This window comes from Lepisosteus oculatus, chromosome 8, assembly GCF_040954835.1.
Source record: "Lepisosteus oculatus isolate fLepOcu1 chromosome 8, fLepOcu1.hap2, whole genome shotgun sequence".
In the NCBI taxonomy this organism is placed as follows: domain Eukaryota; kingdom Metazoa; phylum Chordata; class Actinopteri; order Semionotiformes; family Lepisosteidae; genus Lepisosteus; species Lepisosteus oculatus.
In genome coordinates, this window is record NC_090703.1 from 50,545,600 (window position 1) to 50,558,720 (window position 13,121).

General features: G+C 45.9%; 1 protein-coding gene across 1 annotated transcript; it reads left to right on the plus strand.

Annotated features, from left to right (window-relative positions):
* Positions 1–775: 775 nt before the first annotated feature.
* On the plus strand, positions 776–13,098 carry sash3 (SAM and SH3 domain containing 3). The gene is made up of 8 exons (XM_015351785.2): positions 776–910; positions 5,595–5,687; positions 7,654–7,794; positions 8,656–8,794; positions 9,289–9,437; positions 10,055–10,261; positions 10,605–10,746; positions 11,615–13,098. Exons 1-8 carry the CDS (start codon positions 854–856, stop codon positions 11,803–11,805), a joined length of 1,119 nt encoding a protein of 372 aa, XP_015207271.1. The 5' UTR covers positions 776–853; the 3' UTR covers positions 11,806–13,098.
* Positions 13,099–13,121: the final 23 nt, after the last annotated feature.

Below are 13,121 nucleotides of genomic sequence, written 5' to 3' on the forward strand. Positions count from 1 at the left end.
TTATCCAGTGGGCTATTGTTTAACAGTGTCATTGATGAAGCATTTGGCTAGAAAACTGTTGGGAAGCAACTGTTTTAGATCAAACTGAAACTGAGTTCCACTCACTAGATTACTAGTTAGATTGTTTGTGAGACTAAGCCCTGAGAGCAGAAAACAGCTAAAAAACAATCAATTGGTTTAATTAAGGATTTGGTGGCCTAATTGATTGAGAGCTCCGCTGGAACAAAAACAAAAGACACAGAGGGATCCTAAGACTGGGAGACACTTGTCCAGTCAAGCCTTGTAGAGGGCTTGTTACAAATCCTGAGGCTTCTAAAACAGTTCAATAACCTTATCATCCAGGTTCCTTACAAGTGAAGATTTCTCTTCAGCCCATATCAATGCTAACCCATGAGTGCAGAGGAAATTTGTTCACCATTTTAAGCGTAGTAGAGTAGGCGTGTGCTCCAATCACAGGAAGCTTTAGGAATCAAGAGAGTCCATCAAAACCCAAGGTCTGATAAGGCTAGCAGGCAGTGTCACTGGTTGCAATGAAATGTTCCTGAGATGGTTGTTAAAGGATAAAGATAAAAAGGCAAGTCCTCTTGCTGACCAGTGCTTGGGTCACCTGTGACATCTCGGGGAGGTTGTTGGGCCTCAGCTTGTAAACAATGACACCCCAGCTTCCTGTTCTATCAGACACCCAGAGCGCTTGACTGCACAGTTCCTGCAAGGTCACGTGACTTCCTCCGAGCGCTCCTCTCCGCAGTAGGCGGCTGCTCTCTTTCGAAAAAAAATCATTTCAACAGGATACCGGGGAGGAAGAGACACGCTTGTGCGAGAGACACGGTGTACGTTCACCCCACAGTTCAACATGCTGCGAAGGAAGCCCTCCAACGCTTCGGACAAGGAGCAGGTGCAGAAGAAGAAGGTGAGTGGGCAGGTGGCGGGGTCTCGGGGTCGTGGGTTTGTCCTGCGTTGGGGAGCGAGGCCAGCCCGGTGACCTGAGAGCTCTCAGGAAGCCAGCAGTTGTAGAGACTAGAATTCACCAGAGATGAGAGAAACATTCGTGGTATCAACCTCTCAGTGATTCACGGGTGGCAGGGAGCTTGATCTGCTGGCTGTTGTCACTGCAAAGTGCCTGAGGTGTAGGGTCATAACATGTTCAGGTTATTTAAACTCCTGTGCTGTTGCTTCACATCCTGCATGCCGGCCTCTGCCTTAATGTATCTGATACTGTCTGTGAGGCTGATGCTCCTCTCAGAGGGTGAATGTCTGTGTGGCACTGGGACTATCGCTCAACCAGGTGTAGGAGCACTAAAGTGTTTCCAATATCAATTGGTATCTTTTCCCTAAGCTTTTGGGCAGTGAAGGAGACTTCAGGGTTACTGAAAGTTCAGCTAAATTTGAGGAAAATTCTCCTACAGTTGCTGGGCATTCTTTCGTGAGTTGATTCCTTCTTGCAAAAGCTGCCGAAATAAAAACCACGCAAAACGTCAGAAAGAGCCTCTCTGATCTGTGAAAAGGTGGGAGCCTTCGCCTCACAGCGTTGTCCATTCTGCAGTGCTCTGGCCACATGCCACATCTGGATAAAGCTGACTAGCAGAGGGCTGCTGGCAGACCTGCAATCTGAAATAGCTCGATAAACCCACTATCGCACAATCAGCCAGACCTATATCTTCACGGAGACGTTTTTTCCAACTAGGACAGACAAGCCTACGCAGTGAGTCAATAGTTACACTTGTGTTTAACCCCAAAAGTCGCTGTGAAGAGGCAAAGCTTCCTCCCACTCTGTCATTATCGACGTGCGTTTCAAGCAACGCTGCTCTGTCGCCTTTTCTAGCTCAGACCAGAATGAGAGATTTCAGAACTGCACCAGTGGCCTTTTTTAAACCATCAGACCCTGCTCTCCTGATGACTGCAGGGCATCCTCAAATTAATCGTGTCATGCTATCAGGAGGAGTCATCTTTTGTTTTGCAGTTTCTGCAAATTAAGTGTTCAAATTATGAGTAGTCACAGCCACCACACATGAAGGTAGTGGATTGTATAGCAATGCTGCATTGCTCTAAATTAAGCCATCCTTCATGACGCCTGGAAATACAATGTCTAATTGTATCACCTTATTTTGAGATTCCTAAATATTAGCCTGATAAAAATATTCAGTTTTACAATAGACAGTGTTCTCCACACAATGCGAACAAGAAAAATAAGAAAAATATATTGTAGCTGATTAATTGCAAATCCCACTGGACTTCATTAAATTCTGCATATCAATTAAAGATTTATTCACATGATATGGAAAGTACGTTTATCAGATATATGAGTATCTGTTTAACAATTATTCATGACACCTCAAAAGGAAGCATAAGGAATAAGACGTGGATTACAGCCATAATTAAGATCTCGCTTGCTGACTGTCTAATGTGTGATAATTGCTGTAATTAATAACCTGTAGTTCATGCTGTTATTTTAGCACACAGTTCATCAGAATAATTTTGGAATGATAAGAAATGCAATTATTTAGAAGGAGGAGATGTGAATTTGTAATGCAGAGGTTGCATTTTTCTGTTCTAATACCTGTTCTTATGCCGTTGCGGTTTTTTAACAAGAGCCTTTGTGCGTCTTGAGAGGAGATGGTCTGATTTGCATACAGTGAAAAGAAGCATGCTAGCAGGGAAAAGGCCCAGACTATTGCAAGGTACTTCCTCTCCAACCTCCTGCAGCGATTGGCTGAGGGTAGCCGTGTGGCCACACCTACATCCTGCGGTTAGGCAGAAAGCAGAGTCGAGTGCAGATAAGGGCAGCGCAGCTTCAGGGTGAGTCAAAAAAGATGCATTTCTCAAAAAGCAGCCTGAGCGCAGTACAGAGCATCGGTTCGTGCAGTTGTCGTGGAATTTAACATTAGCTGTCTTGTTTTGGATCTAAAGTCCAGTACAGTAGCTCACAGTACTATGAAGAGCCCTTAAGCTGTAGATAATAACACATGCGTTTGGAATTCCTGCTTTTTAAATATTTTTTTTAATTGATTGTTGACTGTTTTCTTCCTCAAGTGTTAGGCTTTCCAGTTCAGAGCTGAGGATGTAATTCTGTCAAGTCATGTAAAACTCTCTGTGCCATAGCATCATTTTTAATCAATCATTTTTGACATTTTTATCTTCAATATTAACAAGCATTAATACTGCGAATCTAATGTACACAAAACACATCCATGGTTTTAATGGCTTAATTTAAAGCAAGTTTTATTAGGCTTAATTTAAATACACTTTGTTCTCCATTCCTAATTTTTGCATAGTCAGTAGTGGCCAGATAGGTTGGTTAGTGAATTAGCCTTAGAGAACCAGTATGGCTTTTCAAGGTCAATCTGCACATCTTTCCAATTTGATTACCCCTCAATCAATACATTTCCCAAAGGTGTAGCTTTCCCTGATTTCTGATCTAGAATAGGAACGTTCAGGACTCTGATCACAACCACCTTCCTCGCTGTCGCTGGATATTGGCCATCTGTGTTGATAGCAGGGCTTTGTGATAGCTGCTTGCAAATGCTTTGAAGAATATTCATTACTGTCACATGTAACACAATTAGCTCCACATGTGACCAGCAGAGACAATCTCTTTGGAAACTAAACCTACTGTATTTACCCCAGATACAGGTACAGATCGTTTAAATGTCAGATTCACTTAAGGTTTCTTATACTTACAAGAACTACAGGATATATTCTTACAGATAGGACAAGTCCCTACTGTTGTTCAGATCTGGCAATTAAATAATTATCTTGACTCATACATTAGACACTCTTCTTAGTGCGTTTCAATATGTCCAAAACTTGCAGCTTGATTTCTAACTCACACCAGACCTTGGCAGCATATCACTCCAACACTCCTGCGTTGTCTCCACCTTGGATGCCTATAAAGTCACGTATTCAATACAAGCTCTAGTTACTGACTCCATCACGCATCCCTGAACTCTTCCCTTCTCACACACCCTCCCTTCAGTTGCTCACTGTACTCGGGACTAAGTCTCAGACCTCGTGTGATCGTGCCTGTTCTCTTTTCCTTCGACTCTCCTTCTTTGTTGTGGAATGTCCCTCCCCTGACAAATTCCTTGACTCTCTTCAGATCTGAACTCAAAACTCCTCCTTTTACCAGGGCTTATGTCTCATTGCCCAGCGTGATACCCTGTATGTTATTTGGTTTATTTTTTTATTTTACTTTTATTGTACTTTTTTATTTTTTTCTTTATCACTATGTATGGCATCCTTGGGTCTGGAAAGGTGCTTTATTAATAAAATAATAATAATAATAATTATTATTATTATTATTATTATTATTATTATTAGCAAATAAAGAAGGGAAGCTGTAAGTAAGAATCATGCCATATTTGTTTTTAGAGTATGACGTTGGGCGTTTGGTTTCTCTGGATTTTCTCTACCACACTTCTGTTGGCTTTCAGTCAGACTCATGGTGTCCTCACTGTTGTTTGCATCACTGCTGGGTCTCTGAACATTGCTGGTTAGTGGTTTGTGCAATTAGAGCAGTTCTGCACCCCGGAAACGTCTGCCTCTGCACTTGCTTCTGCTCTGCTAAATGTATCCAGCTGCTCCAGTTTTAGTGTCACACTTGTCTTTCTCTGCCTTCAGCGGTTTCGAGGTGCTGACACACATCCTGTCAGACCAAGGCCATTTCTGAGCAGTGAGCCTTGTGCAGAGAGCTCAGCACGAAGGCAGATTTCCCTTTGTCAACAGAGCCCACAAGTCCCAGTGTGGAACACACAATCCAAAAGACAGACCAGGACCTTACCTAGATCCTGCAGGAAAATCTACACTTATGAGCGAATTGTCTGTTGATCAACTTAAGCACGGGCATCATGTGGGTCTGAATCACTGACCGGTGTTTCTGTCCAATGTTCAGTACAAAATCCCTAGCTCAAGAGGCCAGCGTGTTTGTTGGCAGACACCTGAGTTGATAGGCTGCGCAAAACCTCATTACACCACCAGAGTTTCAGAGTTTGGCTGTCTTCCAGTTCCACCTCTGAGGGTGGGAGGTGCTGCTCTGAGCAATTTTCATTTTCACTTTATTCTCATACAGTGTGTCAGTTCCCTGTTGAAGCAATGCAAACTTTCTGTCAATCATTCGATTAATTATTCGATTATTAATCAATCAATGAATCGGTTTTAACATGGCGTAGTGCCCTTTAAAACAAGTTGCCATGGATCCCTTTGCTCTTGGCAAATAAATGAATGGGCTGGAGGGCACACATATTTGGGCAGGTGATAATTTGCCCTTGAGTGCAAGATCAAATAAAAACAGATCAGAAGTAACAATAAATGTGTTATTACCTCTCACAGGCCTTCTTATAATCTTATTTCAAACCTGAATTGAACTCTGCTCTTGCATCCCTACTCTTCCAATTAGCAAAACCCTTCATGATCAAGGCCCATGTTGTCTACTTCATTTTGGTAGTGAAGACATTGTGATTTTAGCCTTTGATCCAGTGACATATTCCGCATTGTCATTTCTCATTGTATCTGTACGGATATGGCCTTTGGTGGGTCTTTTAGGAGAACCTGCTAGATAGAGCAACTAACGTCTCTCCTCCCCATGTCGATCTCCACAGCTCTCTCTTCAGAGGTCCAGCAGCTTCAAGGACTTCATGAAACACAAGCCCTCCTCCCCCGTGGTGGACAAGGAAGGTCCCCTGGATGAGAGCGTGAGTATTCCATAGTTTCTGACCCAGGGGGGCAGAACTCACCCTCAGCTAGGGTGGCACTAGGAGAGCCACAGGCGTTCTGTGTTTGAGTACTGATATCAATCCTTAAAAATAAAAAAATGTCCAAAAGAGCTCATTTTGGCTGATGTTCATGCTTTCAGCGTTAGTCAAGGAATAAATGCAGAACAAGAAGACTATCAGTAAAGTTAGTCCCACAGGAGCAGTTAGACAAAGGCCTTCCAAAAGTTATTTTAAAATGCTTGAAATGACACGGGCTTGTTTTGTTTTTTGGTTTGCTCACTTGAGACAGAAAAGTATTTTAAGAATACCACAATGAGCAGATTAAAAAAAGCAGAAGTAGGCATGCTCTGGGTCAGGATACAATTCCAGCTAAAAACATGGAGTGGGGGTGTAGTTCCAATGAAAATCTCTGCCCCCGACCCATTCTCCTGCAGAAACGGCATGATTCATCATCAGACTGAAACAACAAGGCAGACGGCATCATATTCTTGTAAGAGAAGGCCTTCTGTTCATCTGGACAGATCCGCGGTCTGCGCAGAAGCTGCAGTCTGGTCTGGGCTGAGAAAGTACTGTTGTGCGAATAACCGACCCAAGGGACTCGACTGTCTTGCTGTTCTCTAAATAAATAATTCAAGGGGGAATCAAAGGTGAAGGGCATGAGTGCCTGCTCCCAAACGAAATCTTCAAGTAATCATCAAATCTTAAAACTCAGGAACACCTAAAGAAATTGAGAGTGAAATGGAGCCATGGTTTTAGCACTGTTGCAGGGTCCTGGGTTCGATTCTAGGGCCTGTCTGTGTCTTCCACTTCAGTGTGACTCGTGCTCTGGTTTTTTTCACACCTCTGGAAGACATGGGGGTTAAAGGTTAAGGGACAAATCGAAACGTCCTTTTCCTGGCGAGATTGAATGGGCCGTGAGTCTGTTCCTGGTTCATCAGATGAGCCACGACTGCAGCTTTACTTGTGTACAGACAGGACGTGCTCAGTGAAGAGCAACTGGAAGAGCACAGAAGGGGAAGTGGTCTCTGAGAGAACATGAGCTTACAAATTTAGAGCAGCTCTGCACCATGGCTACACCAAAAGACAAAAGTGCACACTGAGGTGGTTCTCATGTGAAATCATCTCTTTTGAAAGCTGCGTCAAGAAAAAAAGCATTTCATTTAAAGTGTGGGTGTTCTTTAAACAGGACACACAGAGTTATCAGGCAGTAGTTGCAGACAGAACTCTTTCTAGTTCATATTCAGGGCATCAACAAAGGTTCACAGGTCAAGATAAATAATCCAAAATGAAAGAAACAAAGATCCCTGTGTTCTTGAAGCAGTGACAGACACTACAGCACGTTAGGCTTAATAACACTGTTATTGACACTGAATATATTTTAGGTTTTTAACCATGCAGCAGAGTGTGACCACTTAACCACCCCTAGGCCCTTATAAATGTCCTCCACTCATTTCTCCTATTCATCATAAGGAGGATGTGAGCTTCAGTTTTTTATTGCTGCTGCAGTGACCTTCAAGGCTGGACTGTCATCACAAGTCAGCACTGACTCGGAGCACCAAGCCACATGGGAAGGAGCCTCAATGACTCATACAGAGATACACAAAGGGAAACGGACGGCTTTGCTTGAAACATTAAACCGTTTGACGTCCTGAGATGAAATAAAACACCATTTGAGCTGAACTTTACCGGAACCTCTCGCATTTAGGAGGCAGATAATTCACCACGTTTCCAACACAGGAACTCATTTAGTCATCGAGTTTGATTACTCAAAAATAAGCTACTGTAGCTATAAGTCCCCTCGTATCAAAGAGGCTGGGGGATAGGATGGATGCAGGACTTCTTATCAACCAGTACACTTTTCCAGGGGTCTGGGAGGGATTGTGTGAAAGATGGGGCAGTGGCCATCACTGGCAGTGACCCTAGCTGTGCCCGTGACTCCTTCCAGATCCTGGAGGCGGATGGCCATCATCCGGAGGAGAGTGGGAAGAGCAGTGGAAAGCTGGGAAAGAAGTGGAGAGCTGTGATATCCCGTACCATGACCCGGAAAACTTCCAAGATGGTCCAGAAAGCGCTGGCGGAGGAAGGGGTGAGTAGCAGCCTTCCCAGAGGAGACACTCCTGTGGCCCAGAAAGCCAGAGCTGCAGAAAGTGACTAGAATCCAGCACCATTAACAGATCCTGATTGATCAGCATCCCAGAAACACCTTTATTTTTACTTTTGGGGAAGCCCTTTATTTATTGCACACACAAAAAAAGCTTCTCTGAGGGCTCTCTTGAAGAATGAACTAATCCTGCTTTTTCTTGTTTGCCTTCTCATTGATTCAGAATGACTTTGCAAAATTCTGGAAGCGTTTGCACATGCTAGTTATATAACCATCCCAGTACCAGCAAAATGTAAAAAAAAAAACATGTGAACAACAGCACAAGGCAGCACAGCATTCGCTTGTAGTAGAAAAAAAAAGCAGAAAGCCTTGAGGCTGTTAATAAGCAGGGCGATAGAGCAGCGCCCTCTGGTGAGAGGAAATAGGCAAACACTTCCTCCTGAGAGACTGCCTAGCGCTGTGGTTGAGCTGAAGGCAGCATTTAAGGTCAGGAGGAAGATTGTGGATTTGACCTATGGTCTGAACAGTTCCACTCTGCAATCTTGCCTCTGTTCACTTGGGTGAATGAGGGTGAGAAACCTTCTCATATCCATACATGTATTCCTGCTCACACAGGATCAAAAGGTGCATGAACACACACTTGCTTCTCACTGTCTCGATCTGCTGCTCCTCCAGTGCTCTGTGATCAAGACAAGTATTGAGCTGGAGGTAACAGAGGTCACAGTTTGAACAGTTTGCACTGCACTGCAAAAAAACTCCTCGTGTGTGTCACAGCCCTCAGTTCTTCCAAACTGCGGCTGATTCCTGGGACGAGCGATTGTGAGTGTGGCCTTGTCTCTGCTGCAGGTGGAGAGTGGAGAAGAAGGCTCCATGTCTCCGATGTCGGAAGGCCTGCCGGACTTGCGGATGGCCGAGAGGACGTCTCAGTGCTCCTTCGACTCGGAGGAGGCTGTGCCCAGCCCTTTGAGTCGCCAGCTCTCTGGATGTAAGAGCCTCCTCTGTATACTTAGTGAGAATAATAGTGACTCACACGCTGTGAGTGTGTTCGTGCTTTTCAGATAGTATTTTCAGAGCAGGAAATTAACGTTACTCTACATTGCTGCTGCATATTAATTCATTTCCTGTGAAGTCTTGCTAGTAGATTGTAGGCAGTAAAAGGAGCATCCATTTCCTAAGAAACGCAAAAAATACATCCTCTGATTTAGTCATTTATTGTCATCTTTCAAGAGCCGCCCGTGACAGTTCTGCTAAATAATGCTGGCAGTAGCTTGACTAAGCAGATTGCTAGGGTTGCTTCATAGAATTAATTCCGGCTCAGACCACAGCCTGCAGTATATCCCACGGCCAGCTTGACTCTAGGTTGCAGGCGCCACATCACTCACTGTGCTTGGTTGCTTAAGGAGAGGAGGGCCTCTAGAATTTTATACTTTTTCTACTGTTAGAAGCCATCTGGGTGACATTAACCACGTTCTTTCTCAGGTGGAGACAGGCACAGCGTGGACAGTGGCTGCAGTAATCGAGATAGCATGAGACTGGAGGATAACTACACGGGCCCGTTCTGTGGTCGTGCCCGCGTGCACACAGACTTCACACCCAGCCCTTACGATATCGAATCTCTCAAGCTTAAGGTATGCCCCACATACTCCTCGTCGCCTCTCTTGGACAAATATCCAGTGTGTTAAAGTACTAGATAGCAGATCTGTGTCTTAGATCACATGGCAGGAGAGCTCCAGCTGCCCCGACAACCTCAGTGTGATGTGAACTCATGCCTAAACACTTCTCGGTTTCAGTTCTGGACTGGAGCACCTTCTGTGTGGCATTTACATGGTTGTCCCTGGTTTGCTTGTGTTTTTCTCCCAATGCCCCAGTTTCCTCCCACCTTCCAAACACTGGCTGGCTGGGTCAGTTGGTATCTTCCAGTTGTTCCTGTGTGTTCGTTTGCTCTGTAAGGGACTTGCCTCCACAGTCACACCCTGTGCTTCTGGGATAGGTTTCAAGTTCCCACAGCCCTCTTCCTGGAATAAGTGGCTTTCTGATGATGATGGATTGAGGGGTCAACGAGCCCAAGGCCAGAAACTGGCATTCCCTTCTGCACTGAATTCACATGCACAGACATGATGGAAAACAACATCTCTTGCAGCGATCGAGTGAAACACATTAATAGATGTTTGGGTTTTTTGGGATGTGAATTTGGCTTTGCAGTTTCTCCCTCCTACACCCATGTCCTGCTGTTCTGGTCTTGCAGAAAGGAGACATTATTGACATCATAGAGAAGCCCCCCATGGGCACCTGGACGGGCAAGCTGAACAACAAAGTCGGCTCCTTCAAGTTCATCTATGTGGAGATCCTGCCCGAGGAGTCCACCCCGCCCCGGAGGAAGAAGTGCCACAGCCAGAACCGGCGGGCCAAGCCCAGGACCCTGGAGGAGGTCCTGGAGAGAATCAGCCTGATGGTGACTGGACCGGCCGGACGAAACACACAACAAACACATGAAAAGCTTAGTTTAGGCATTGGTTTAGTAATGCAAGTGTAGATGTGGCATTCTGGGTGAAAGTGACGTTTTCTTGACTGAGGAGGATACAGCTGTTATTAAATCCAGTCTCTCATTCCTTCATGTGTCTCCATCGCCATTGCTCCTGCTTCCTTTACCCTTCCCAGCGAGCTGTATCCCCACACCCAGCACTGAAAGGAGCCTGTAGCTGATTAATCTGCGGATGTGTGCTGTCTTTCCCCCTCTAGCCCTGCTCCTTCTCACAGCTTGATGTGTCCCTCTGTCTCCTCCCCTCCCCCCGCAGGAGCTCAGCTCTCTCCTGTCCATGCACGGTTTCCAGAGCCTGGATGACTTCAAGGAGCTGCGGGAGTCTCACCTCAACGAGCTGAACATCACCGACCCCGAGCACCGCGCCAAACTCCTCAAGATCCACAACGATTACGACAGTACGTTGCTCATTACTCCCCCTGCTGGGAACAGCAGGAACCGTGACAAACTGGTGTCAGGCTGGTCAGAAACCATGCCCAGCAGACAGCTGTGTTGTTTAATAGATGACTAAAGCAAAACTCCACCGCACTTCCTTGCAGAAACCTGCTCTGGCATTGCATTTTATAAGCACCTCCCGCTGATAGAAAAACAAAACATTCTGGTGTTTATGTTTTCCTTTGTTATGAAAGGAGAATGCATTCCCTTTCTCTGGGGTGAAGATTGCATCAAAGGCAGAAGCAGGGAACAGGTTTACTCCAAGATTAAAATGCTGGTGTACAATGTATTCATTTAAATTCAGTGCAATTAAGTTATGCTGAAGTTCTTAATTAGAGTTAATTAGTAAGCTCTTTTTGGTGGAGGGAGGATCCTATCATCCTGTTGTTCTGGGCTTGAAGCACACTTCATAGTGTGCCATACTGCCTGCAGAAACTCTCATCTGCCCTGGAGAAACACTTTGATATTTTTATCCTCCTTCCCACCACAATCATCAACACAGATTGAAACACCTGCACTTACACTGCTTCTGCCTGAGAACGCCAGCTGCTTTGGTGGGGCTGTGTCCAGGAGGCAGCAGTGTTAACATGCTTTGGAGTGCTAATTTGACAGCCGCCTCTATATTCCAGCCGCAATTGAGAAAAAAGCTCTTGACAGTAAGTGCAGCGCAGAGAGGAATGAAAAGAGAGCATGGCGTTTTTAAAACAACAGCAGAGCCGCTGAAACACAGCAGAGCAGTAAGTTTGCTGGGTCAGGAGAATCACCCCCAGGGACCGCAGGGAGGACGAGCTGTCGGCTGGCGTGGTGACCCTGCAGGTTTCTGCTTCCCAGGTGAGAGCGAGCCGGAGGACGGGAGCGAGGAGAGCCGGTCCCAGAATTCCGAGGAGAAAACGGACATCCCCCGGGACTCGGGCTGCTTCGAGAGCTCCGAGAACCTGGAGAACGGGCGCGAGGAGCCGGAGCCGGAGCTCAGCGCCCTGGAGGAGCAGCTGCGGGGCCTGGCGGTGGGGGAGGAGTCCTGAGGGAGCAGGCGAGAGCCAGCCCGGCCCCCCGCCACCTCCTTCCGGAACCACGCCGCCCTTCTTCCTCTGCAGAGCAGCCCCCAGGGGCCCCACTGGCCCCCCCGACTCCAAGCCAAGCACCCCGAGACTCGACCTCCACACATGGATTTACTGGCATTACAAACTCGCACGTTCTTCGGCTCGCTTCGGTGCGTGTTTCGTTTAAAACCTCCTGCTGGGAAAGGTTTCAGGGCATCTTTGGAAATGAAGCCGCCGTTCCAGTTTGAACTACTGGACCACAGCGCTCCGAAGGTGAATACTGAGCAAAGACCTGGCTTTCTGATGTCTTCAGGCGAGAAGTGCTCTGCTAATGGAAGTACTACCAAGCAACTGAGGAACTCTTTTTTTATATTGAATTAAGAACAGTAGATAGTTTTCCAGTGACAGACGCCCATCGTGTCTTTACATTTTCTGAGGAGATGGTTCTGTACATTAGGCTTGTTGTGAGGGCCTCCCCGCAAAGCCTGGGTTCTGTGAGCACGGGTTCGAGCCTGGGTCGCGTCACTGGCCCGCGGTGACCCGGATTGCTGGAGTGGAGGCTCACGCGAGGGGGCGCTCGGCGATCTCCGCCCCCTTCCTGGGCGCCCGCGGGCGAGGGACGCGCCGCCCCTCCGATCGGCGCTGAACCTCCTGCAGGGGCCATGCTGCCCGTGACGTGTCAGAGGGGGCGTGGCTGCAGGGTGGGCGGGGCGGAGGAGCCCGTCTGCACTTCCTCTTCCTCCCGTGTCACGTGGATACAAGGAAAAATAATTGGCGATTCTCAAAGCTATATATATATAAAAAGATCGTTGTCCTTTACAGATAGATGGTGGCTAACACTAAAGTCAGAAGATCTCTATCTGACTGCAGGTGAAAGCTCCGTGGGCGAGGTGAATTTGTGTAGAACCAGACTGTTTTTTGGATGATCGCAAGTAGTAATGACACAGAAATAGATTGTAGCATACTGACCTCGAATGGTAAAGTACATCTCAAATGTTTTTTCCTGGAAAGGAAAAGGTGTAGATTTTTTTTTTCATTTATAGTCAAACTGGTACCAATTTTTATACATATTCTAATTTTAAAAACCGTTATCTACAATGAAAAGCATTTGATGAGCTTCAAATCTCGTACATTCAATTGTAGTGTTTTACTGTCATTATTTGCTCTTAGTCGTTTTGTATTTTTCTGTTTATTCTTTCCTGATGATAATTTTTTTCATTCCAACTCTTTTGACTGTAAACTCTTTTAAAAAAAATAAATGTTGTTTTTCCCCAACATCCTGCAGTTCTGCTACATGT